This window comes from Scomber japonicus, chromosome 5, assembly GCF_027409825.1.
Source record: "Scomber japonicus isolate fScoJap1 chromosome 5, fScoJap1.pri, whole genome shotgun sequence".
Lineage (NCBI taxonomy): Eukaryota > Metazoa > Chordata > Actinopteri > Scombriformes > Scombridae > Scomber > Scomber japonicus.
This window is the reverse complement of record NC_070582.1, coordinates 4,666,259-4,693,758: the sequence shown is the minus strand read 5'-3', so window position 1 is coordinate 4,693,758 and position 27,500 is coordinate 4,666,259. Positions and strand designations below refer to the sequence as shown.

The window sequence follows — 27,500 nt, the reverse complement described above, 5'->3', positions numbered from 1 at the left end:
ATTAGGAATTGTATCAGTGCAGCATTAAATGGAGCGGAGGAAAAGACACACATGGGTCTCCAAGTCTGAAAGGAACAAATACAAGATTAAATTTACACAATAAATCAAATTATCCCTGTGTCTTAAAAATAAGGTAAATGATGAATTCAATTAAACTAAATGTACATATGATAGGATGTAAATTAAATAATATGTAAACCATGAGAAGAGAACGAGTGAGAGGGAGTGCAGTGGACCAGGTGAACTTAATCAGGATAATGAGGGGGGTAACAGAGGGTGAACCAAACTGCCTTTTAGTAAGAAGAAAAGGGGGGGAAAAAGGAGGTAAGTGAGGTGTTTTAGCTTCTCCTAAACTGTTGTAGATTATATGAAGTGTATCAGAAAGAACTGTCAATCACACAGATCATATTCAGTTTATTATCAAGTCAACAGGCATGAAAAAAGAAACACTTCAGACACTCCTAACATGTAAACATCATGTTGAGTCTACGTCTCTTGGAGCTCCAGGTGGTTCCAGGTGGTTCCAGGTGGTTCCAGGTAATAAATACAGGAGCACTGAAGCAATGAATCAATATAATAATCTTGGTATCGGATTTGTATGGATGACTTAAAATGATAAAACAGTCAGAAGATAAGTCGTCTCACTGCTTTAATCATTATTATTTAGTTCAGTAAGGTATAAAAATAAATCAGATCACTTTTAAAGGACAAGTTCACAGTTTTTTAAAGTCTTGTCTTGACTGTGCCGAGTTGTGGAAACGCCTCCTGCTCTCTGGTGATTGCTTGGTGGTTCAGTCCGTTTCCATGGTGATGCTCATCTTCTTCAAGCATCCCACTGGCTGCACTAGTCCAGCTGTGAAGCCTGATCAGTGTGTGTGTGTGTTTGGTAAGTTCATTTAAGTTTTAATATTCACAAAAAACATTATCATTATTATTCAGTCTGCATGTTTTCAGTGTAATGATCCTCCATCCATCCATCCTCTATCCTCCTCCTCCTCCTCCTCCTCCTCTTTCTGTCAGCCTGCAGCCTCTCTGAGCCTCCTCAGCACCTCCTCTGGGCTGAGACTGGAGTCCACACTGATGAGTTTGTCTCTGGACCTGGAGCCCTGGAGGAGAGGAGGAGAGGAGGGGAGAAAGGAGGTGAAGGAGGTGAAGGAGGCAGGATACACACATGACAGAGAAGGGGATAAACAAGGTGAAGCAAGTCTACTTTTTACAAGCTATAAATACACTTGACAGTAAAGACATTAGGAGATCAATAGTTGGTGGAGCTTATTGTTCAGTCGGTGCTATTAACCTTTGTGTCGTCCTCCGGGTCAAATTGACCCCGTCTGTTTTGACTGTTCCTCCCTTCCTCCTTTCCTTCTTTCCTTCCTTCCTTCTGTCTCGTCCTTTCTCCATCCCTCCTTTTCTCTTTCTTCCCTTCCTTCTTTTCTTCCTCTCTTTCCTCACTTCCTTCCTCCATCCTCCTTTCTTCCTTCCTTCCTTCCTTCCTCCCTCCCTCTCCCTTCCTTCCTTCCTTCTTTCCCTCCTTCCTTACTCCCTGCTTTCCTTCCTTATTTCCTCCCTTCCTTCCTTCCTTATTTCTCCCTTCCTTCCTCTCCTACCTCCCTACCTCCTTACTCCTTTCCTCCCTCTCTCCTTCCTTCCTTCCTCTTTTCCCTCCTTCTTTCCTTTCTCCCTCCCTCCTTCCTTCCTCCTTTCCTTCCTTACTTCTTTCCTTCCTTCCTTCCTCTTTTCCTCCTTACTCATTTCCTTCCTTCCCTCCCTCTTACCTTCCTTCCTCCCTCCTTTCCTCTCTCCCTCCTCTCTCCTTTCCTTTCCCTTCCTCCCTCCCTACTTTCCTTCCTTCTTCCTCCCTTCCTTCCTTCCTTACTTGACACAAGGACAACAGGAGGGTTAAACCATTGTAGAAGAAGAAGACTTAAATGACACTTAAATGACATCATTAACAGAGTGGCAGTCAAAACTCAAATGATGGAAATACGACTTTTTCTATTTGTTCCATGCATTAATTTGAAGGAAATTTCAGTCTCATCATCTCTCCACTCACATCTCCCTTTCCCCCTCCCCCCGGTGCAAAGGTGTTTTTTGTGTTCTTATGTAAAATGTGCTCATATGTCCTTACGTTGCTGGGTTTTTTTTTCCCGTTCCCAGATTGTACTCCTGCACAGAGCACAGTCTGGGAGCTGCTTTTTTCTTCTTCTCCTCCTCTCTCCTCTTGTTTCTTTCCTTTTCTCCCCTCTCTATAGTGCTCAGTCATCCGGTTATGTCTGTCTTATTGTATGTATTGTATGTTGTATATGTACGGACGGGGTGATTGAGATCTGATGTTTGTATCTCTTCAGTGGAAGCTTGATTCACGTTTAAGTGATTAATGTAATTTCTTTTTATCAACGCAGGAACTTTTGTGAAAACACTCGCTATACTTTGAGATGCTTTGAGAAGTTTACTCTGATTACACCAAAACCTGTTTCCTTCAGTCGATGTTAAAGTGAGTAAGTTTGAGGAACCTTGTCCAGAGATATGTGACTTTTCTTCAGGCCCAGAACTTCAGCCAGGTAACGGATAAGTTCAGTGTTGGCCTCCCCGTCTGTAGGAGGCGCTGCGATGGCGACTCCCACTGACTCTGTAGAAACTTCTGTATGAAGGAAAAAAAGCAGTTTAGTCTGGATAGTCTTATTTTACATTTTATATTGAAACTATGGTACAGAAACAAAACATACGCTGTCAAATATTTAGTGATAGTCTTGCTTAAACCTTAGTTCTTAATATATCCTTATTATAGATCATTGTGTGTCATTGTGTGCAGTGACCTGTGATGCCGCTGTGTTTGGACCCAGGCTTTGCGTGCACCGTGATGGTAACAGCGCCGCTTTTGTCCCGAGTCACCGGACCGGACGCCTCTGCCTCTGCTGCAGCCGGCGGCTTCTTTACCTTGTTTTAACAGAGGGATTAATGAGGTTAGAATATACATTACTGATCCTGTACATTCATCATTCATTCATACTCCACCTTGTTTTATCAGTGTGGAGGATTAATGATGGTTCATATCATAGTTTTGAGATTGATTTCATACATTATCACTACATCTCTGAGGGAAATATTTTACTTTCTACTCCACTTCATTTATCTGTCAGCTTTAGTTACTTTTCAAATGAAGATTTGACGTCTTACAAAAAGCAGTGTGTAGTCAGCTCACATTTCAGATGTCTATGAGTTGTTAACAGCTCCACCAAATAGTGATTTTTCCCTCTAAACTTCTCACATGCTTTCATTTCAATAAATGTTCAAATGATCCAATATATCAGCAAAAATCAAAGATTAGAGAAAAAGTCCAAAAACCGAAAACACATTTGTGTATCAGAACTTTGTTTTTTCTTCTTTCCTCTCCCATTAATCATCTCACCAGCCCTCACATTTATCTGCTGACCCTTTGGAGGGGCCCCACCCCTAGGTTGGGAAACACTGGACTAAACTAGCTAACTGTATAAAGTAGTATAAACTAGCTAACTGTATATAAAGTAGTGTAAACTAGCTAACTGTATATAAAGTAGTATAAACTAGCTAACTGTATAAAGTAGTATAAACTAGCTAACTGTATATAAAGTAGTGTAAACTAGCTAACTGTATATAAAGTAGTATAAACTAGCTAACTGTATATAAAGTAGTATAAACTAGCTAACTGTATATAAAGTAGTGTAAACTAGCTAACTGTATATAAAGTAGTATAAACTAGCTAACTGTATATAAAGTAGTATAAACTAGCTAACTGTATATAAAGTAGTATAAACTAGCTAACTGTATATAAAGTAGTATAAACTAGCTAACTGTATATAAAGTAGTATAAACTAGCTCCACCTCCAGCAGCTACAACAGTAACACGCTGCTCTAACACTGATGCTTCACTATTAATAATCTAATGATGTCATATATAATAATATATCACTACTTTTACTGTAATACTGTAACTACATCACTCATAACACTGCAGTACTTTTACTGTAATACTGCATACTACATCACTCATAATACTGCAGTACTTTTACTATAATACTGAATACTACATCAAGCTCATAATATTGCTGTTTTTAAAGAAAAGGATTTATCTACTCACATTTTTCGCCTTTTGGGGCATTTTAGTGTTTCTATGGTAACGTCTGCAGATATCAGACACACAGGGTGATGGTTTAACTTCTGCCGGATGTATAAACCTCAGCGATCTTATAAAAACACCAGCAGTAGTTAAACATGACCGTGTAAACATCTACCTGCTGCCTGCTAGCTTTCTATCAGTTAGCTGGTTAGCTAGAGAACGATGTAAACAATGTAACTTCCGCTTTTCAAAATAAACCACTTCCGATCATCACCTTCTTCATAATAAAAGCCGAACAGCCTGCAATATTTTACTATTTTTCCAAGTCTGTCTTAAAATAACATCCAGGAGCCAGAATGAGCATTGAAACGCCTTTTTCCAGTTTTTTTTTGCACTTCTCTTGTCTATTTAATTTTATTATTATGACTTATTATAACTAATTTATAAATTACTTCACTTTAATCTACGCAATAACATCTCTAGTATATTACCACTCAATGCCAATATTACTGTTGTGCTTTAAATAATGTAAATAATGTCATATTATTATTATTATTATTATTTATTATTATATATTTCTACTATTGTTGTTTGTCATACTTATTTATTGCTCTTTATTCATTCTTATTGATGCTCTTCTATTTTTACTGTTCACTTGCTGCTGTAATACTGTAAATTTCCATCATTTTTTTTTTATCTAGCTCCAGTAACAAAATGTGTGCACTGAAACAATGATCATTTATCATAATATTGAAATGTGGTGTGTGGTTTGTGTTTCCCATGAATCAAACGATGATCTGGTATGGAAGAATAGACCTCTGCTCTTTTGCCAAATAAAGGCTTTGCTGGATCTGCTTGAAATTAAAAGTATCCACCCACTTAAATACCAGTGTCCTTATTAAGAATACATATTTAATGGAATGCCACACACTGAACTGGATGTTGGTTTATAGTGTGTTGCACTTAAAATGAAAGATCTTTTTAGGCTACAAAATCAATTTCCAAAACAAAAACAAAAAACGGTGTGATTCCCAATAAACCCTTTAGCTAAGCAGGTTTAAAAAATACAAAAAAGTAACTCATTTTTGAACATGTAAATGAAAAAAGAGAAAGGGGAATAAAAGCACAAGAAAACAAAAAAAACCAACAAAACCAAACAAAACAAAAACATTATTCCTCTATTCCAATTCATCATCCCAATAATTATATAAGTAGTTATGATACCTATAATGACATAATTGCCATGATGACAACAACACAACAAAACAATAATACAATAATTTCATCACTTTCACCGTTAATGGACTAACAGTGTTTCCCATTAATGATATAGATATAGACTGTGGCGGCCTGCCATGTTGTTTTAGAGCTGAGTGGTATATTGAGTTTTTAAGATATATCAACGTATTTTCAAACGAGATATAGGACCATAGACTGTATAAAAGAAATAGACGTAACATCCGTGACGTCACCCATTGGTTTGTGGACTGCTGCTCGGAAGCCAATAATTTCGAATCTAGGCAGCGCCATCTTGAAAATTTGGTGGCCTTTTGATAGAATGCAGCTCTAAGTTACTTCCGCGTTGGCCTCATTTCAGAGGACCAGAACTCCCCGCCTGTATAGGACGAGGCGTTATCTTCTTTTGTGCAGATTATATTATTAAATTACTGAATGAAGTTGTGATAACTTTCCACTGTCTCTTACTCTGCTGCATGAAGGACTCCACTCTGCCCCTCTGAGACAGAGGACAGGAGTAGCTAACGTTAGACTCTGCTATAGTTTGCTGTCACTTCTCGTGGCGTTTGTTAGCTGTGTTAGCTGTTAGCTGTGGTCGAGTGAGCTAGAGAGTGAATGAAGAGAGGGAGCGCTGACAGTAAGAAAGCAGCTGAATCAGATCATAAAACTTTATCGGTTACGTTCAACAGCACTAATAAACTTCCCCACTCACCTCCACCCAACTCTGTAGCTCAGCCTCAAACCTCTGAATGTGAAATACCTGCTGCTGTTTAACCCTCCTGTCGTCCTCCCGGGTCAAATTGACCCCATCTCTTTTTGACTGTTCCTTCCTTCCTCCCACCCTCTTTCTTTAATTTTTCCTTTGTTCTCATTTCCTCATTTCTGTCCTTCCCTTCCTTCCTTCCTTCCTTCCTTCCTTCCTTCTCTCCTTACTTCCTTCCTCTTATACCTCCCTACCTCCTTACTCATTTGCTCCCTCCTCCCTTCCTCCTTTCCTCCCTCTCTCCTTCCTTCCTTCCTATTTTCTTTCCTTTCTCCCTCCCTCTCTCCCTCCCTCCTTCCTTACTCCTTTCCTTCCTTACTTCTTTCCTTCCTTCCTTCCTTCCTTCCTCTTTTCCTCCTTACCTATTTCCTTCCTTCCTTCCTTCCTTCCCTCTTACCTTCCTTCCTCCCTCCTTTCCTCCCTCCCTCCTCCCTTCCTTCCTCCCTTCTTAACTTCCTTCCTTGACTCAAGGACAACAGGAGGGTTAAATGGACTGGTAAAAAGTATTTCTCGTGCTTTGTGGCTGTGTCATCACCATTCATACCAGCAGTTCAACCAGTAGCTAAATTACTAAAGCACACTAAAAATGTCCCTCAGAGTAGTGCACCAGAATGATGCATGTGACCTTAAAAATAACCACAATGTTCTTTCGAGGGCGCATCCCAACGGACCAGCCATTAAATGTCACACTAGAATCGATTTCCCATATTCTGTTAAAATGCTGTGGGAAACACTGCGCTGGAAAGTCTCCCAATCAAATCAACCTGTCATCCCTCAAAAAAAGGTCAAAAATGTTCTCTTTATATTACGTTGGCAGCCTCTCCTCTTCTATTTTGAACTTAGATAATTTGTTTGTAGGATGATTCAAGAAACTAGAAATATTTAAGAAATGCTAACTTTATGTTTTGGACACTTTGCATGCTTTGATATATTTGCCCATTAAAGTGGATCAATTTAGGGGGCGATGGTGAGAGTGGAAGGTGTGTGTGTGTGTGTGTGTGTGTGTGTGTGCGCGTTTTATCTCCTTTTGTTTGTCTGTTAGTTGCACACAATTATACCTGTATTGAAAGTAATTGTATTTTTAAATGATGCCCCAATAAAACAAACTTATAATCAAATTATAATCAAATTTATTGTCATTATACAGGTAGTACAACAAAATACAACATATATAAAATATAAAAATGAATGATTATGGGCAACAGATGCACTTTCATTTGCATTTGTAAATAGGATTTTTTTTAATAGCACAATAATATATACAATAATAATTCAGACTTAAACAAGCAAAGTTACTATAGACCAGAGGTGTCAAACTCATTTTCATTCAAGAGCCACATACAGACCATTTTGATCTCATCTGGGCCGAATCATTAAAAAGATGGAGGGAAGGAAGGAAGGAAGGAAGGACGTAAGGAGATACGAAGGGAAGGAAGGAAATAAGAAGGGAAGGAAGGAAAGACAGGTAAAAGGAAGGAGGGAAGAAAGGTAGGAAAGACAAACAATGAAGGACGGACAGACGGAAGGAAGGAAGTAAGTAAGGGAGGACAGAAGGAAGGAAGAAATGAAGGTAGGAAGGAAAGGAAAAAAGGAAGGAAAGAATGAAAGTAGGGAAGAAAGGGAGGAAGGAAGGAAGGAAAGGAGGGAGAGAAGAATGAAGGAAGGACAGATGGATGGAAGGAAGGAACGAAGAGAGGAAAAAAGGAAGGAAGGAAAGGAGGGAGGGAAGAAGGAAGGAAGGAAGGAAGGAAAGGAAGGAGGGAGGGAGGGAAGAAAGAAGGCAGGAACGAACAAAGAGAGGAAAAAAGGAAGGAAGGAAAGGAGGGAGGGAAGAAAGAAAGAAGGAAGGAACGAAGGAACGAAGGAACGAAGAGAGGAAAGAAAGAAGGAAGGATGGACAGATGTAAGGAAGGAAAGTGGGCCAGATTGCTCCCCTCAGTGGGCCGGTTCAGGCCCACGGGCCGCATGTTTGACACCCCGGCTATAGACACTTTGTATATAGACATACAGTTTTATACATAACTAAACTAAATCATGATATTGATCCATGACGGACTAAATAAAAACAGTCTCCTCTGAGCATGGGATTATTAAACCCTCCTGTTGTCCTTGAGTCAAGGAAGGAAGGGAGGGAGGAAGAAGGAAGGGAAGGAAAGGAGGGAGGAAAGAAAGAAAGAAGAAAGGAAAGGAGAGAGGAAGCAAAGGAGGGAGGGAGGAAGGAAAGAAAGAAGGAGGGAAGGAAGGAAGGAAGGAAATATGGAACAGTCAAAATGGACAGGGTCAATTTGACTAAGTGTAATCAAGTCTGTTTTTTGTTTTGTTGTTTTTGGGAGAGTTCAACGTTATCACTGGGAGGTTAAACGGAGGCTGATTGTAAATTTGTTACAGCTGTGAGAAGTGATGAGGTTCAACTTTGAGAAACTGTTTGAGAGAGAGAGAGAGAGAGAGAGAGAGAGAGAGAGAGAGAGAGAGAGAGAGAGAGAGAGAGAGAGAGAGAGAGAGAGAGAGAGAGAGAGAGAGAGAGAGAGAGAGAGAGAGAGAGAGAGAGAGAGAGAGAGAGAGAGAGAGAGAGAGAGAGAGAGAGAGAGAGGGGGAGAGAGAGAGGGAGAGGGAGAGAGAGGGAGAGAGAGAGAATATTCTTAACGGAGAGAGAGAGAGAGAGAGAGAGAGAGAGAGAGAGAGAGAGAGAGAGAGAGAGAAGGAATAGGAGGAAGAAGAGGAATAGGTGGAGAAGAGGAAGAGAGGGAGGAGGAGGATGAGGTGGAGAAGAGGGAGGAGGAGGAATAGGAGGAAGAAGAGGATGAGGAGGAGAGGGAGGAGGAGGAATAGGAGGAAGAAGAGGATGGGGTAGAGAAGAGGAGGAGGAGGAGGAAGAGGAGAGAGAGGAGGAAGAGGTGGAGGAGGAGGAGGAAGAGGTGCAACAGGAGGAATAGGAGGAAGAAGAGGATGAGAAGAGGAGGAGGAAGAGGATGAGGTAGAGAAGAGGAGGAGGAGGAAGAGGAGAGGGAGGAAGAGGGGAAGGAGGAAGAGGAGGAGGAGGAGACGGTGGAGGAAGAGGTGGAACAGGAGGAAGAGGAGGAGGAAGAGGAGGACATTTATGTATTGGGGGAGAGTTCAACGTTATCACTGAGAGGTTAAATTTGTATTATAAATTTGTTACAGCTGTGAGAAGTGATGCAGTTCAACTTTGAGAAACTTTTGAGAAACTGGTGTGTGTGTGTGTGTGTGTGTGTGTGTGTGTGTGAGAGAAGAGGAGAGGGAGAGGAGGAAGAGGAGAGGGAGGAAGAAGAGGAGGAGGAGGAAGAGGAGGAATAGGAGGAAGAAGAGGATGAGGTGGAGAAGAGGAAGAGGAGGAGGAATAGGAGGAAGAAGAGGATGAGGTGGAGAAGAGGAAGAGGAGGAAGAAGAGGATGAGGAGGAGAGGGAGGAGGAGGAATAGGAGGAAGAAGAGGATGAGGTAGAGAAGACGAGGAGGAAGAGGAGAGAGAGGAGGATGAGGTAGAGAAGAGAGAGGAGGAGAGGGAAGAGGAGGAGAAGAGGAGGAGGAGGAAGAGGAGGACAATTATGTTTTGAGGGAGAGGCCAAAATGGAGGCCGATTGAAACTGTGTGTGTGTGTGTGTGTGTGTGTGTGTGTGTGTGTGTGTGTGTGTGTGTGTGTTTGCATGTGTACATTTACGGTTATACCAACAAAGTATTCAGTGTAAAACTTTAACATTTACAGGTGGTGTGTTACATCAAGTTAAATACACAATAGTTGCATGTCATAGTGTCAGACACAGAACAGTACAATGATTACATTGATATTAATTATGTATGTTTAGCATTAAAATATAACAAGTCAGAAAAAGTAAGGTCATGTAGGAGAACAGAAGAAAGATCTGCACTCATGTTGTATAAACTGTTTACATAGGCGTGAGAAGAATCTTACCGGGCTGTTTAATTATGTAACAGCGTTGGTATTTTCTAACATTTGAAAGCAATTCCAATGGAACAACAATTAGGCCAACACGACCAAAAATGTAAAGAGGATGTCATAAGTCACATCTAATCACTTGCGTATTAACCCTTTGTAGGTCACATCAAATCAAAAACGACCTCTTTTTGAGGCCATGAAAACATAAAATATGGACTTTTTTTCCCTCATTGAGCCTAAATGTGATGTTTTACAGCCTCTACAGACTCATTCACACCTCATTTGTTAAAATTTTATTAAAAACATGTTAGAGACTCATTCTGTTCATGTACAAGATGAAAAAAATGAAACTCAACTTCAAAAATGTCTCCAGCAGGATCTCTGATGCCAGCAGTGATTTGTGTTATACACTAAAGCACAACCTGTATCTATAGCAACCATAGAACAACCTGTATCTATAGCAACCATAGAACAACCTGCATCTATAGCCACCATAGAACAAACTGTATCTATAGCAATCATAGAACAACCTGTATCTATAGCAACCATAACACAACCTGTATCTATAGCAACCATAGAACAACCTGTATCTATAGCAACCACAGAACAACCTGTATCTATAGCAACCATAGAACAACCTGCATCTATAGCCACCATAGAACAAACTGTATCTATAGCAACCACAGAACCATAGAACAACCTGTATCTATAGCAACCATAGAACAACCTGTATCTATAGCAACCATAGAACAACCTGTATCTATAGCAACCATAGAACAACCTGTATCTATAGCAATCATAGAACAACCTGTATCTATAGCAATCATAGAACAACCTGTATCTATAGCAACCACAGAACAACCTGTATCTATAGCAACCACAGAACCATAGAACAACCTGTATCTATAGCAACCACAGAACAACCTGTATCTATAGCAACCACAGAACAACCTGTATCTATAGCAACCATAGAACCTGTATCTATAGCACCCACAGAACAACCTGTATCTATAGCACCCACAGAACAACCTGTATCTATAGCAACCATAACACAACCTGTATCTATAGCAACCACAGAACAACCTGTATCTATAGCAACCATAACACAATCTGATGGTCTGTCTGTGCATTACATACCTCATACAAGTGATAAAGATTGACCTAAAAAAGTTAAATGGGTTCAATAGATTTTGTTTTTTTACCAGATATCATGACACAAAGTGACCTCTAGCAGACCTACAAAGGGTTAAATATGATACCACTCTCTCTTTCATTTTTCTCCTGGTCATCAAAGAGTGTGTTAGAGAAGTTTCTACACCTCAACACAGTAAGAAGAGTAGTGTGGCATCAACATCTACCAGTAAAACTTTGGGTTATTTTCCACCTTTCTGTCTACACAAACACAATGCAGGCATTTCAAACTTCATCATCGTCAAATAATACAAAACAAAAATATATTCAAATTCTCAAAAAAAAAAAAAACCTTCACAATCCTGCAGGTCAGCCTGAGACATACTTAGTTTAACTTCTTGTCATATCGGTGTTCACAGGTGTGAGGCTTGAAGATGGTGTCATACTCTTAATGGCACACTGTGAGAAGACTTCCTTAACTTTTTTCCTGAAGTTCTTTCCGACGATGATGTAGAGGATGGGGTTGAGAACGCTGTTGAAGAGAGCGAAGACGGTGACGGTCTGGCCAGCGATACTTAGGACGGTAGAGAAGTAACATCCTTCCTGTTCAATAACTACCGATAGCGATTGCAGTATCTTAACAATGTGGTATGGCACCCAACAGATCAGGAACGCCACGAGTACCGCCAGCACCAAAGTTGTCGCCTTGTGCTCCGCTTTCCGATTGTTTGATCCCAGCACCGCCCGACTTTTCAAAGCTTTAACGATCTTGTAAGTGCAGAAGGAAATAATACAGAAGGGAAGGATGAACCTTAAGATGAGTAACCCCTTAAACAACGCATATACAGTGTTGCTAGGGTTCTGCACATTGCAAACAGTAACTTCACTTTGAGGATTGTATGTTATGACCCTCAAGATGAGCGCAGGAGCAGCCAGGAGTAAGCCAAAGCCCCAAACCAGCAGACAGCTCAGTTTGGCATATTTTGGCCTACGAAATCTGTCACTGGACAACGGGTGCACCAGTGCCAAATAACGATCTACCACAATCAGAACAAGGAAGTAGATGCTGCAGCAGATGTTCAAATTGATGACCAGGATGAGCAGTTTACACATGACTTCACCGTGGGCCGAGTAAAATTTCTTGATTACGTTCAAAGCCCAGAAGGGCAGACAGGAAACCAGAACGAGATCAACAGCGGCCAAGTTGCTCAGGTAGATCTCGGGCACGGTGAAGGCATTCTTGTGTAAGCAGTAAACCATCAGGACAAACACATTTAACACAATTCCTAGCATAGATATGAGCAGGACACATATGGCCGTCCATTCAATGGTTCCTCCCATAGGACAAGTGCCATTAGTGTTATTTATAACCATAGAAACAGCTGTGGTGCTGAAAGTAGTAGCGACGCTGTGGAGAGATAGAGGAAGTCGAACATTAGTATAATAACAACATGCAACACTGGAAAACAGCTGCCGAAGATGTTTGTGCTATTTATGGACAACATGCCTGATTGTTTTGTAATAAACCAGCTTTATTAAAATGATACAATAATCCTTATCAAATTGCTTTCTTTTAGGGCTGTCAAACGATAATTTTTTTTAATCGAGATTAATCGCAGAATTTCCATAGTTAATCATGATTAATCGCATTTTGATTTGCATGTTTAAAATCCTGTTATTTTACATTTGAAGGCAGTTTTAAGCCCATAATGTAAAGCATTTCTTACCAGAGTGTCTTAACTGGGAATCAATCACGGCTCTGCTGCGACTCCCACACTCCAAAATGGTCCTTTGGTGGAGCTGAGGCTCGCTTGGCTGCACCTGGGTGTTTAGCGTGGAGGTGCTAACTCAAACTCCACGTACTCCGGTGGTAGTTAAACTCCGTTTGACACAGGTTGCATTTTACTTTTGACTTGTCAACTGAACCGTGTGGAAGTGTTTTAAAGTTAAACAAGCCGTTCAAAAGTCCAGTAGCTCTCTTACTTTCCATCAGCGCGGTAGGTTTACTGCAGGAGGCCACTTCAAAGCATAGCGCTACAGCTAGAGGAGCCGTCTACGGGGGAGTAGAAGGGACAAAAAGGCTTGCAAAATTAAAATGCGATTAGAAAGAATTAACGTGTTATGGATTGCATTAATCTGATCGCGATTAACGCGTTAACGCTGACAGCCCTAATTATTTTTAATGCTTATTTGTTGTTAAGTTGCGTTTTAGTGCATAAAATGTCAGAAAACAGTGAAATATTGAACCTGGGTTACAGTTAATATCAAATTACTAATAAAACTTAAAGATGCTTCATTGAAAAGGCTTCAAGCACAATACAGGCAACGCAGATGTTTCCACACATATTTATTGATGTACGGTGTATGAAAAAAAAATATATAATGACTGCAGAACATGAAGGACATTTTGCCTGCTCCTGTCTGGCTGTTTTCAATAATAAACCCCTCTGACGGATTATTAACAAGTACTATTTTTGTCCCAAGCCCAAATTATGAACATATATCCAAATTAAGCATAATTATGGCCCTGAACCTTATGTTAAAGCAAACCTAACAAGAAATCAAAGGTCAGTTAACTTGTTTTTAATTTACTGTACGTAACTCTTTTATTTTATTTTATTTATTTTATTTCACTCATTATTATTTTTTAGAGAGGAGCCAGATGAGGTGGTTCGGGCATCTAATTAGGACGCCTCCCTGGTGAGGTGTTCAGGGCACGTCCCACCGGTAGGAGACCCCGGGGAAGACCCAGGACACGCTGGAGAGACTATGTCTCTCAGCTGGCCTGGGAATGCCTCGGGGTCCCCCGGGAAGAGCTGGACGAAGTGGTTGGGGAGAGGGAAGTCTGGGCTTCCCTACTTAGGCTGCTGCCCCCGCGACCCGACCCTGGATAAGCGGAAGAGGATGGTACGGTAACGGTATTATTTTTTATTTATTTATTTTTTTTTTTACTTATTTAGTTTTTTATTTTGTTTGCTTTTTGTGGGAGAAGTGATAGATTAGCTGGGGAGGGATGGGGAGGGTGAAGACTGGCAGGGGTCGGTTTGGGAGGGTTAGGCTTTGACAATCTCTGTATTTCTCCTGTCACAAATATTGCGTAATGTCAATGTATCTGGAAAAAGCCAATAAAGATATTGTTAAAAAAAAAAGAAATGAAAGGTCCTTAGTGGCCCAGCTGAGAACAAGAATCCTTCCCTTGAATCTTGAATCTTGAACCCTAACCCTAACCCTTTAAAAACATTCTTGAAGATTATGTGAATTATGTGAATCACATTTTCTTTTATGCTGTCCCTTGTCTGATAAAGTAAGAACTCCAATATTTACTGAAATGTCTGCTTAAAAACCCAGAAATGTTTTGGTGCAGAATGAACTGGCTGTTTAACCGTCCTGTTGTCCTCAGGTCAAGGAAGGGAGAAAGGAAGGAAGGGAGAAAGGAAGGAAGGAAGGAAGGAAGGAGAGAAGTAAGTGAGGAATGAAGGAAAGGAGGAGGGAGGGAGGGAGGGAGGGAGGAAGGAAGGAAGGAAGGAAGGAAGGAGGAAGGAAGGAAGGGAGGAAAGAGGGAGGGAGGTAGGAAAGGAGTAAGGAGGGAGGGAGGGAGGGAGGGAGGAAAGGAGTAAGGAGGGAGGGAGGGAGGGAGGAAAGAGGGAGGGAGGAAGGAAAGGAGTAAGGAGGGAGGGAGGAAAGGAGTAAGGAGGGAGGTAGGAAGGAACGAAGGAAGGAAGGACGAAGGAAGGGAGGAAGGAAAGGAGAGAGGAAGCAAGGAAGGAAGGAAGGAACAGTCAAAACAGATAGGGTTAATTTGACCCGGGAGGACGACCTGTCTTTAGCTATGCATTAATACTGTTTGTTGTAATTGACGTTATCCAGTGAAATGAGTAGTTTAGCAGTGAGTTTGAACACGAGCAGAGCGTTTAATGGAGCTGCCCCCCCCCTCCTCCTCCTCCTCCTCCTCCTAAAAGGTCTGACTCTAGAATCGCCGCTAGTTTAGAGTAAATAAATAAATAAATATCTTAGTTACCGTTGCTATAGCTTTATTCATCTGGAGCCCAAAACAGTGCAGCTGGATGCCTTACCAGATTTGGTAACAATCAACTTCAAGCTCTACAGGTTCAACCCGTTTGTCTAGATTTAATCCTTTTCTAGGAGAGAATAATAATAATAAAACGTTTTTAAAAATATAAAATAAAATACAGATGAAATATGATTTATACATACCTGGCAGGAAGATGAGTCATTTCTACTGAATAAGTCCAGATACACAGCAGCAGCAACACTGTACAGTAGTTTCCCTCCGTCCTTCCTTTCCTTTCTGCTTTCTGTCACTCTCTAACTCTAACTCTCTCTGCCTCTCTCTCTCTCTCTCTCTGCCTCTCTCTCTCTCTCTCTCTCTCTGCCTCTCTCTCTGTCTCTCTCTCTCTCTCTCTGCCTCTCTCTCTCTCTCTCTCTCTCTGCCTCTCTCTGTCCCTCTCTCTCTCTCTCTGCCTCTCTCTCTCTCTCTCTCTGCCTCTCTCTCTGTCTCTCTCTCTGTCCCTCTCTCTCTCTCTCTCTCTCTGCCTCTCTCTCTCTCTCTGCCTCTCTCTCTCTGTCCCTCTCTCTCTCTCTCTGCCTCTCTCTCTCTCTCTCTCTCTGCCTCTCTCTCTCTCTCTCTCTCTCTCTGCCTCTCTCTCTCTGCCTCTCTCTCTCTCTGCCTCTCTTTCTCTCTGTCCCTCTCTCTCTCTCTCTCTCTGCCTCTCTCTGTCCCTCTCTCTCTCTGACTCTCTCTCTCTCTCTCTCTCTCTGTCCCTCTCTCTCTCTCTCTGCCTCTCTCTGTCCCTCTCTCTCTCTCTGACTCTCTCTCTCTCTCTCTCTGTCCCTCTCTCTCTCTCTCTCTCTGCCTCTCTCTGTCCCTCTCTCTCTCTCTGACTCTCTCTCTCTCTGCCCCTCTCTCTCTCTCTCTCTCTCTCTCTCTCTCTGCCTCTCTGTCCCTCTCTCTCTCTCTCTCTGCCTCTCTCTCTCTCTCTCTGCCTCTCTCTCTCTCTCTCTGCCTCTCTCTGTCCCTCTCTCTCTCTGACTCTCTCTCTCTGACTCTCTCTCTCTCTCTCTCTCTCTCTTAAAAGGAGTTTGTGGAAGATGTCCAGATATGAACCAGCAAGCATTCCTCCTTCTTCTGTTAATGATTCGTAGCAGTATCCATCCATCAACCTTCCTCTTCTCTGTTTTCAGATTAATGTTGTTGCAATAGTTTGTATAGATGATATGTTTACATTATCAGGCTTAATATAGGTTTTTTGTTATATACACATAAGCTCTTCAGTACTTGACATGTGTATATATTATTTTCCATGATGTCAGTTTGATTTGTTCTGTATCATAACAGCGAGTCCAAACACACAGCCAGAGTTGTCCGTCTTCTAGTGTTGGGAAGATTACTTTGGAAATGTAGTTGGCTGCAATTATAAGTTATCCTGTTGTAAATGTAGCAGTAGTGTAACTATTTCAATTACTTTCTCAAAGTCAATCAATCAATCTTTATTTGTATAGCACCAAATCACAACAAAGGCTGCTGCTCCCCAGGACCAACACTAACAGACTCAAAAACTCATTTGTCCCCCGTGCCATCAAACTGTACAACTCCACAGTGGCAGGGGGAGGAAACAGGACACATAAGAGGAGTAACACCTGAAAACTCATACTGACTCTTATTATTCATTACTGGATACTTAAAAATGTAATACTCACTTGACTACAATCGTAACTTATCCTTCAGTTACCCAAAACCTGTTGCTACCTCCTGTACATATACATACATATACATATACATACATATATATATATATATATATATATATATATATATATATATATATATATATCTACAATGCATATACTTGCAATTTGCACACTGTTTTGCACTCTCCCCGGTATTTATAATGTGTGTTTTTATACTACTTTGTGTGTTTTTATTCAACCTGTACTTATTGTGGTGTTGCACTGGAACTTAAATTTCCTGAGGGGAACCTCCCCAAGGGATCAATAAAGTTACTATCTATCTATCTATCTATCTATCTATCTATCTATCTATCTATCTATCTATCTATCTATCTATCTATCTATCTATCTATCTATCTATCTATCTATCTATCTATCTATCTATCTATCTATCTATCTATCTATCTATCTACACTTTACACATAGAGCAGGTTCTAAACCGAACTCTTCAGGTTTTAACTTTAAAGAGACCCAACATTCCCACATGAGCAACAGTGGAGAGAAATAACTCCCTTTTAACAGGAAGAACCCTCAGAACCAGACTCAGAGTGGGAGAACATCTGCCTCCACCGGTTGGAGTAGAGAGGAGAGAAAGGAAGGATAAGCTCCGGGACTGGAATCTGTCATCCGGACGTCTACAATCGGTACAATCGGTGTCGGTATAACACACATATACACACACACACATGTACAGATACTCTCTAGTGTGCACTCTGCTCACTCACACACAGATCCTAGGAGATTGTGTCGGGCGTCAGGAAGCTGCTATCAGGGAGATGGGATGTCCGTGTTTGTATTTCCAACACAGGAATGTATTCTCCTGCGCCTCTGACATGTTGCTGAGTAACTATTTCCTGACATTTTTAAGAACAAAATAAATAAGAAAATAATTAATAAAGAAAATAACAGTCAATTGCGTAGTCATTTACTTTTTAAGACTAATTATTGGGTCTGAGTTTAAAAGTCTACCTCTAATTATGATTGCCCCTTATATTCAGTCCATTACGGTAATTGATGTCATCACCTCTGAGGTTAAATGATGCAGTGAGTCAGCTCTGACCTTTGACCTCCTGTTTGGTGGTCAGAGGAGGATGACGATGACGAGGAGGCAGGATGAAGATCAGTAGCACTTCCTGTCCGGCTGCTCCCGTCCTTGTCCTCGTTGCCTCCTCCCGGTTGAGGAGGCGGTTTTGGGAGCGTTCCCATGGCGACGGTTGACACCTTCTCATAACTCCCCACTGCTGCTTCACGCCAGCTGCTTCCTACCTGATAATTACAGGGTTGTAGTCGCTCCTCCTCTTCCTCCTCCTTCTCCTCCTTCTCTTCCTCGTTTTCTTCTCTCCTCCTCTTCCTCCTCCTCTTCCTCGTTTTCTTCTCTCCTCCTCCTCCTTCCTCTTTTTTGTCTTCTTCACTCCTCTTCTCTCCTCCTGCTCTTCCTCCTCCTCTTCTTTGTCTTCTCCTCCTCTTCTTTGTCTTCTCCTCCTCCTCCTCCTTCTCTTCCTCGTCTTCTTCTCTCCTCCTCTTCCTCTTCGTCTTCTTCACTCCTTTTCTTTCTCCTCCTGCTCTTCCTCTTCCTCCTCCTCTTCCACCTTCTTCACCTCCTCCTCCTTCTCTTCCTCGTTTTCTTCTCTCCTCCTCTTCCTCTTCTTTGTCTTCTTCACTCCTCTTCTTTCTCCTCCTGCTCTTCCTCCTCCTCCTTCTCCTCCTCTTCTTCTCTCATCCTCTTCCTCCTCCTCCTCCTCTTCCACCTCCTTCTCCTTCTCCTCCTCCTCCTCTTCTCCTTTCACCGCTCCTCAGTTGGACATCGATCATGTTTCTGGTTCTTATTGATTCCCAGACATATATACATAGACACTGCATTGACTGTGGAGAGGCGTGCCTAAAGCGCCGCCATCTCCCTGTTATTACTACTAAATGGTTACTAACCCCTAAACCTAAAGAAGTGAGAGTGCAGTTATATTAAGATGGAATTAATAACATAATAATATTGTGATATGTCAATTAAATACAATGTGTTACAACTTGGTACATTAATGAAGTCAAATAGCACCATAGAGCACCATCTAGAGTTCTACATTTCGGCCTGGACATTAAAGTATTATAACTTGGGCAGCATTGCACTGTCTCTCACTACAAGCTTTAAACTTGGCATGACTCATTCCCATAGATAGGGGTACTGATTAATAGAGGTTTTGGGTTTCCAAGCTGATATTCACTTTGAATATAATATAACTTTGGTTCTCTTTAGGCAGAGATAGATTTTTTCATGTTCTAGTTCTGTTTTCTCTTAAACTGTACAATAAATGTTCATTCTGACACTTCAGCAGACATCCCATGAGTGTTAGCTTTCAATTGATACCATGTTTATGTATATGGTCCTTGTGGTTGTTGAGATATTCAACATTTATTGTTGGCATGTCGTGTTGAGCAGGAAACCTAAAAATTGGCCTGAAGTTGCTTGTAAAAGTCACAAAAATATTTTTTCAGCTTGACAACCACCCTAATATCTTACGTATGGGTGTCTTCTAACTAAAAAAATAGGGTGACAGTTTGTACCAAAACATGTCCGCAAAAGTCTTAACGGAAGCCTTTTTCAGAATTGGCCCCCTGACTATAATTCAAAATAATGCAAATATTTCCACCAAGTGAATACTGTCCCAGTGATATAACAGCAGCACATAGACGGGTGTTTGCCTGCCAAAAAAGTAGAAATGGAGCAAAGTCATAACAGATTGTGTTACTCATTTCATCCCAAGAACTGGTTAAGTGGTTTACACATTTCACTTTCAACCACATCGGTGTCAGCGAGGTTGATCCTATACTCATGAGAAAGCGATCATAAGAGTACGATCAGAGTACAGTAGCTGATCACTTTCGTTTTTGGGTTTTTTTGGAGGTCACAGAATGTCTCCATTATGCAACAATAATATCATCTAACCACTTGCCAGGGAGTGCATTGAAAATCTGACTGTACTCTCATGATGCAGCAATCACAGAAATATGATCAGTATAATATGTGCATAGTATATCCCTGTAGAGGCTTAACCCTGACTTAACTTTGTGCACATAAGTTCAGTCAGTGATGATTGGTGATTTAGAACATTTATTTTAATTTGTCTGTAAACACATAGTCTCAAGGCATGAAGGGAACTCAGCCCAACTATACTCAACATACAACAATATGTATTCAAAAAGTTTTGTGATAATGAAATCACATTCTTTTGGTTTTACATGATCATTCCTTTCTTCTCCTTGTGAGATTGTGAGTCACTGGGGGGCGGACTCAGCGATACGGAGGCACTGGCCGCTGTTGTCGTGACACTGCCTGTGTTTCAGGAAGTGTTGCTGGAGGGAGTGTGCTGAAGTAGAGTGAACACGCTGAACAAGTGCCACAATTTAAGGGATTTAAAGCTATTTTTTTAATAACTTCTTCGATTTCGCTCCGTTGATCTTCTTCTACTGACAGTTTAAATGTAAAAGGTAAGAGGAGGGCGTGGGGTTTTATGCAGCTGCTGGTCAACTTTCTCACACCACTGACTTCATGTATTACTACAGTATTCATCAATAGGCTATATTTGAACATATCACTTTTTTTTCTTAAAACAAATCTTGTGTGAAAACTGATTACAAGGTATCCGTTCTGCATCATGTACCTGACGGTGTTGTGTTGTCGGACAAACATCTGATCAAACCAGGTGAAAGCTGAATGTTTCTGAATGAGACTGCTGCTGATGAGATAAAGCTGGAAACAGCTGACTGATCCCCGTGAGATAAAGTGTTCAACTGTAGGGTTGCATAATTTGGTTAAAAAGTCATATTGCTAGTATTGGAGAAAATATTGCGATTGCGATATCATAAACAAAATGGTATCATGAGTGTTTAATTATGATTTTACAGGCTGGTCTACAGTTGTTTTCTTGGCTTTTATAACTTCCACTTCCACCTGATCCCAGCTCTACTGCACACCGCAATTTCTGCTATTCAGTGTGACTTGAAATTCGTCATGCAGATGTTCATTTTTGTGTAATAATCATACTCAAGGGAAAACACCAGATTTTTATTTCTGTTATATATTTTATTAATACACACACACAGAAGGAGAGGAAGAGAGAAAGAGAGAGACACAGGACATAATTGACATGAACAAATACTCTCAACAGAGACTGCCTTCTACAGAATATTAGTAGACCACCACTATCAAGAGACTGTAGTTGTAAAAACTTGTTTGTTGTCGATAGCTGAGTTCCACATACAGCCTCTACACTGGCATATCCGTCAAAATATGAGGACCAGAGAAAATCCACATGCAACATGCTCAGCAGACAAAGAGAAGAGGCTGATTGAGAGTTTATGACCTCAGGTTAGGATTGTTTGGTTGAGCCATGTCTAGCCCCGCCCACCCAAGCCTGGGCAGGTGGAAGTCTTTTCTAGATGTCTATGACATGCTACTCATAGTTTGTTGAGAGTTTGATCATCAAGCAGAGTAATTAAATCATTGTAAAACACACTTCATACAAAGCTGATAGAAGTAAAATAGAACTCACAAAGAACATTCTTGCTCATGTTTCCACTGTTTGAACGATCACCAACATTAGTTTGGTCGAAATAAATCCTTAATTCAAGGCATTAGACTTTAAATGAACTGCCTCTTACGATAATTCAATCACTGCTCTTTTGAATGGAGCTTGGTGGAATTGGCAAGTGCCCTCTTCCAGCGACGACTCTTCTGACCAATCAGCGGCCGGCAGTCTGATGACGTCACATTTAGTATCGGCTCGGCTCGCTTGTAACCTCAGCAGAGCAGGTACTAAAAAAGTACCAGGTACCAGGTACTATCTCTAGTGGAAACGCAAAAAAACCCGGAGTCGTGTTGAGTCGAGTAGTGCTAGAACTGTGTAGTGGAAAAGCACCTTTAGAGATGTATTACCACCACATACCATATGTAGACCTGTGTCGCAAAAATCTGAACTGTGGTCCTGAACCTGCGGCCTCTGCTATTGCAGGAATCTACGCAACCGCTTTCACGCGCACATTTAAATTTAATTAAATTATAAAGTCTCTTTTGCGGTTCGTGTTTTACTCTTGACACCATTGTTCCCTCTAAGGTGTTTTACTGCGCAATTGTGCACCGCTCTCCACCTCTTTGCGCAGAAGACAAAAAAGTTGCATACTCAATATCCTCGACTAGTTTCACTGTGTTTTTCTCTCTAATATGTGCTTCGAATTGTGAAACATGCGCACTAGGGATTCATATTTTTCCCGAAAATAAGACATTTTAAATCCCGGGAATCACGGGAAATCAACGATTTTTAAAAGGCAACACTAGCTGAGCCCTGGTCATTTCAAGCAACACTAAATGCAACAAGGAGACATTATATGGGCTCCCAATCCGACCATTTTTAGTGTATTATTTTATCATTATTAAGTCAAAAGGGTTAGGGTTATTTATGTCCATGGACTTTATAATGAATAGGCTATAGGCTTAATATTAGATTACATCCAGCGTGCTGCGTGGACTTCATTACATCTGCTGCACCACTACTACAATTATGAAATGCTAAGTTTATACAGTCTGTGACTGTGACCCTCATAAAAGTAATATTTTACTAATCTGCATTATATAAACTAACTTACTTTGTTAAAGTAAGTCATTTGGCGACTTCTAAGTCATTAAACTAAGTCTTTCACTGGAGTAAAGAGTTGAATCAGTACGTCTGCTTTAAGAGTCTTTATTTACACAAGTATCTGTAGTACTGCATGACTCAGGAGAACAAGCTTGCACTTTTTAATCATAGTGCGTTGTGATAACTGATCGGCTGTGTGATTGTGATTGGCAAAACATTACAGTTACAGTTCATTACAATTCTGCAAGCACAGACACACACACACACACACACACACACACTAATGATTATTAATCATTATAGTAATAGGTTGTAATGATATTTGGAGTTGGAGAGGTGAGGCCATGTAGACATAGTGTGTACACACACTTGAGATGTCGCCCACAGTCGCTCAAGCAGGTCATCAGGGGTGTTGAATGCCTGCTCAGGAGTTTTGAAAATTAGAGGGAACATTCCTGACACATCTCATAATTTCTGCTGTGGCAGATGAGTGGTGGTGCAGTTGATTCAAAGTCTGGTTAGAGTTCAGCAGGGTAACAGCTGTGAGTCTTTGGTTATAGTCTATCAATCTGGAAACAAATCAGTAATTAGTTATGACAGTTATTTTTCAAACTCTATATTGTGTCTAATATCCATATTTGTATAGATTCATTAGTTTCACAATGTGTAGCTGCTGTGACAAACTTTAACTGTTGAAAATAGTTTTTTGATGTCATCCTGTAACAGAAAATACACGACTGCACCTGAGAAAGTGAAGATTTTTAAGTTTTTAGTTCATTACTAATGTTTCTTTGGTTGTAGTCCACATTGTTTCTGACATGAGACTCAAAGTTTGATGTTGTAGATTTTCCTTCTCACACCTGTGACGACTGAACTTTGACCTTATGTGTTCATGACTCCTCTCCTCTGTCTCCTCTCACAGGGAGAAGATGATCTGCAGGATCCTCCTGCTCATCAGCCTGACCTCCCGTGTCTCTGGTTAGTTTACATCCTCACTTCATCATCCAAAAAGAGGAAAGCCAAAAGATTTGATGAAATTTTATATATATATATATATATATATATATATATATATATAAACAACAGAACTATTGAAGCGAGTAGAAATTCTTCATTACAGTTGGGAAGATGATTTATATTCAATTATTAGTTATTAGTTATTTCCCTCTCTGTCTCCTCAACAGGAACATTTGTAGTGAACGTGACACAGAGCTCCTATCAGGCAGAGGAGAATCACAACATCACATTGGAGTGGACGTTTACAACCAAACCTGACAGTTCCTCCTCGTCACTGCACATCATCTGTAAACTGTTAACTGTAAACAAGCCATCAGTCCTGTATCATGTAGATGGGGGTGTCGAGGCCCCAAAGTCTCAGGATGAACATTTTATAGGACGAGTTCAGTGTGACAAAGACGCCCTCAGAGAAGGACAGATCAGACTTCATGTGTCCAGACTCAGGACTAATGACTCGGGTCAGTACATATGTGAAGTGAAAACAGATGATGGTCACAGCTCTGACAGATGCCACCTCAATGTCACTGGTAAGATGATTCAGTAAAACCCAGAAAGCCTTTTTAATGCATGTTATCAGTGATGTACAGACTGGACTGCTAAACTTTGTGTTTTTGTGTTGTTAAAAATATTCTGTATGTGGACACAAACATCACCAAGTTCAAACAGTCCACATTTTAATTTTGGACATGAACAGGATGAAATGTCATAAGTAGGAGAATTGAATGTTGGAATATCAGAATTTGTAGAATACAAGAACAATTATTAATATTTTTCTGTCCTTTACAGCAGCTGTTGATCAGCCCAAACCTCAGAAACCTACTGAGAGACCACAACCAACGAGTTGGGAAAGGATCGCTCTCTACTTTGTACTGGCAGCAGCTGGACTTGCTGTCTGTGTTGGACTCTGCCGTTTTATTTTAAAAAGGAAAAAAAAAGTGATGGATTTAAGACAACTCAACTAATCCTTTCTCAAGAGGAAACAGATTTGCAATGCAACCTAACAAGTGTGTTATAATTGATGTTCAGACCTGACACACTTCACATAGTAGTTTCCCATTGGCTGATCAGTAACCATAGCAACAACCTTGATGCTTAATGCACTTAACAATAATAGTAATAGTAATAATAATGATAATAATAAATTTTATTTGTAACACACTTTACATTAAGAGCAAATCTCAAAGTGCTACAAGGTAAAAGCATAAATATAAAAGATCATAAAAATAAGAGCATAAAAGCAGCAATTAGCAAGGATCAAACTTTTTTCTAAAAAGAAATGCTTTAAATCCTTTTTTAAAACTCTCACTAGTATGTGACTGGGAAGGGAGGCCATTCCATAGACGAGGTCCATGTTATTTAATAACTGATATGCACAAAGGAGTGGTGTGGTTGTTAAACTGAATCAGTTGGACGACAGAATAATTCAACATCATGCCTGTGGGAAAGAGTTGAGCTGGTTGTTAGCTGTTTTGCCATGGACATGATGCACAGAGGAGAAACATCTAGTATAGAAAGTGATCAGCAACAGCTCAGCTGTGGAAGCTATGGGTCCCAGAGCCAGGAAAGATTACCCATAATCATAGACTGCATAAAGAAATGGACGTAACATCTGTGACGTCACCCATTGGTTTGTGGACTGCTGCTCGGAAGCCAATAGTATCGAATCTAGGCAGCGCCATCTTGAAAATTTCAGGTGCATGCTGGGAAAACTAAAAACACGGATTCTACTTATATGGGCATGAGGCGGAGCCATGGGCAGAGCGGGGAGGTTGCTATGGTTGCGAGGGCTGGATCTCGAGGACATTGGTCAATCAACCTGTCAATCAGGACGTAGTCACGCCCTAATGCATACCCTGCTTTATCATCACATATAAAATCAGGGAGGCCAAAATGTCACAAATGAACATCATACTGCATTGAAGAAGGCTTTAAACTAGCGATTGAGACCATAAACACATTTTGAAAACGTTTACTGAGGTTAGAAATCAAGTAAGAAGTTGGTGAATTCTCCATTGACTTGTATAGTTATTTGACTTGTAGTTACTTCCGCATTGGCCTCATTTCAGAAGACCAGGGGCCTGTTTCAGAAAGCAGGTTTAGTGAAAACTCTGAGTTAGTTAACCCTGAGATGAGGGAAACTCTGGTTTTTCGGTTTCACAAAGCCAGTTCAGCTTAACTCTGAGTCAGTTACCCTGGCAACATACTCCGTGAACCTAACCTGCTCGCTAGCAGGTTTTCTCCTCCTTTTTAGTTGAAGCCTGCAGACTAGAAGGAGCTGTCAGACATGGTGTGTCCTTGTCTTAAAGAGTCAGTTAATATTGAAGCACAAATACGAAGCACAAATCTCCGTCAGAGGGTGATCGGACCCCGCTGGGATGTTTTATCATTCTCTGATGATGTTCTGTTTGAGTGTTTCCATTTTTCTGTACAATCGATAATTTATCTGAACAATATTCTCAGCTCTCGTATCGTCTGTACGACACCACATGGACATGCTCTCAGTTCAGAATAAGTTCTCTGTTCAAATTCATGTTTCCAAGGCAACCATCTATCAGGCTGTCACAAATGCAATATTTGAAGGTGATTGATAGCCAAGTGGTTACTGTGCATGCTTCATAGTGACAGTGTCGCTGGTTCGCTACCAGTGAGGAACTTTCTCTCTCTCTGTATACCAGCTACTGTTAAATTAAGGTGAAAGTGCCCAAACATAAAACTAAACTTGACTATTGCACTTAAACGTTTACATTTTTGTAGTGTTGTATGTATAAAGGCATGCAGGTGTTGCTTTCAAATAGACAATATTAAATACTGGCAGTGTTGGGATGGCTGAAAAAAGATTTCATCAACTACTGAAATATATATCACATGTTGAATGTAGCATTTAAATGCTGTTTAATGAGGTAGGGCAGGCTAAACAACACCACAATTGCTTGTAATCAATACCTTACTTGTTTGAGCTATATTTTTATATTTCATATTCAGTTGCTGGCTGCCAAGTAGGCCTACGTTTTGTACCTGTTGGGGTCTGCATGAATGTTAAATGTGCCACACACACACACACAACCACTCGAGACAAAATGTTTCTCTTTTTTTTCATTAATACTATTTACTGTCTTTTCTTAAATATATACTCATCATCTGCATGTATTCATTAATATTTCTAACTCTCTAAGGGGAGAAGTAGGAGGACTGAGCCCTTTGTTTCTCCTGTTGTCATGGTGAATCATGTTATCTGTGCTCCATTGATGAGGGCTTGGTATCTCCTCATGCACGAGCTTCACTCAGAGTTACTTTGACTCAGAGTTGATTGAACTAACTGTTAACACTTGTTCTGAAACCCAAAACTCTGAGTTTGACAGCTCAGAGTTGGTCAACCAGAGTTAAGGTTTTAACTCAGAGTTTGTTAAATTGTACTGAAAATGGTTTATTTATTGTATTGGACAAACACCCCCATCTAATGTTATGTACTGTGTAATATGTCTTATATGTTTATTATATGTTTCTATATATTTTTATATGTTTTTAGGTGGGAGTGTTTCTGTCTAGTACATGTTTTGAAATGGGGGACAGTGGGTTTATTTTACTGTATGACATAATGAATTCACAAATGTACAAAACTCTTTATTTTATTATTGACACCTTCCCTTTGCACAAATGATAAAATCCCAATGTCATCAAATGAGTTCCTCCTGATTAGCAGTGTTGCAGTTTGTTGCTATTGTTAAAATTTGTAGTAGCACATCAAACTACAGACGTTATTAAGCATAAATAAACAAGTTTCAATCATAACATTTTATAAGATTTTGTATCTGGTCTACTTTTGTCTGAGGATTGGCTGTTGATTGACTTGGCCAAGATGCCTACCATCTCGTTTTTAGACAAAAGAATGTAGTGTGCTTTTGCTACCACTAGATGGCACAAAAGTAATGTAAGTAGGTCAACAAGTCAAAGTTAAGCAGATTGAATTACAG

At 40.5% G+C, this 27,500-nt stretch overlaps 3 protein-coding genes across 3 annotated transcripts in view; 1 reads left to right on the top strand and 2 right to left on the bottom strand.

The window, feature by feature from the left end:
* Positions 1–27,500, top strand: part of LOC128358610 (40S ribosomal protein S17) — a 554,334-nt gene that overhangs the window by 30,144 nt on the left and 496,690 nt on the right. The window lies entirely within an intron of this gene.
* On the bottom strand, positions 999–4,294 carry c5h15orf40 (chromosome 5 C15orf40 homolog). Its single transcript, XM_053318943.1, has 4 exons — positions 4,118–4,294; positions 2,817–2,937; positions 2,514–2,641; positions 999–1,106 (listed from the first exon to the last, which is right to left on the bottom strand). The coding sequence occupies exons 1-4, from the start codon at positions 4,265–4,267 to the stop codon at positions 1,017–1,019; spliced, it is 489 nt and encodes a 162-aa protein (XP_053174918.1). The 5' UTR covers positions 4,268–4,294; the 3' UTR covers positions 999–1,016.
* On the bottom strand, positions 11,531–18,094 carry LOC128359032 (B1 bradykinin receptor-like). The gene is made up of 2 exons (XM_053319444.1): positions 17,949–18,094; positions 11,531–12,599 (listed from the first exon to the last, which is right to left on the bottom strand). Exons 1-2 carry the CDS (start codon positions 18,092–18,094, stop codon positions 11,531–11,533), a joined length of 1,215 nt encoding a protein of 404 aa, XP_053175419.1.

Bases quoted from the DNA above. Each gene is read 5' to 3' on its own strand.
- c5h15orf40 (XM_053318943.1), bottom strand. From the start codon at position 4,267: ATGTTTACACGGTCATGTTTAACTACTGCTGGTGTTTTTATAAGATCG. The intron at 2,938-4,117 runs GTGAGTAGATAA...TGTTAAAACAAG, and splicing joins TGCCCCAAAAGGCGAAAAAT to GTAAAGAAGCCGCCGGCTGC. The intron at 2,642-2,816 runs GTCACTGCACAC...TCCTTCATACAG, and splicing joins CAAACACAGCGGCATCACAG to AAGTTTCTACAGAGTCAGTG.
- LOC128359032 (XM_053319444.1), bottom strand. From the start codon at position 18,094: ATGGGAACGCTCCCAAAACCGCCTCCTCAACCGGGAGGAGGCAACGAG. The intron at 12,600-17,948 runs GTCAGAGCTGAC...GCTGTTTTCCAG, and splicing joins CACCAAACAGGAGGTCAAAG to TGTTGCATGTTGTTATTATA.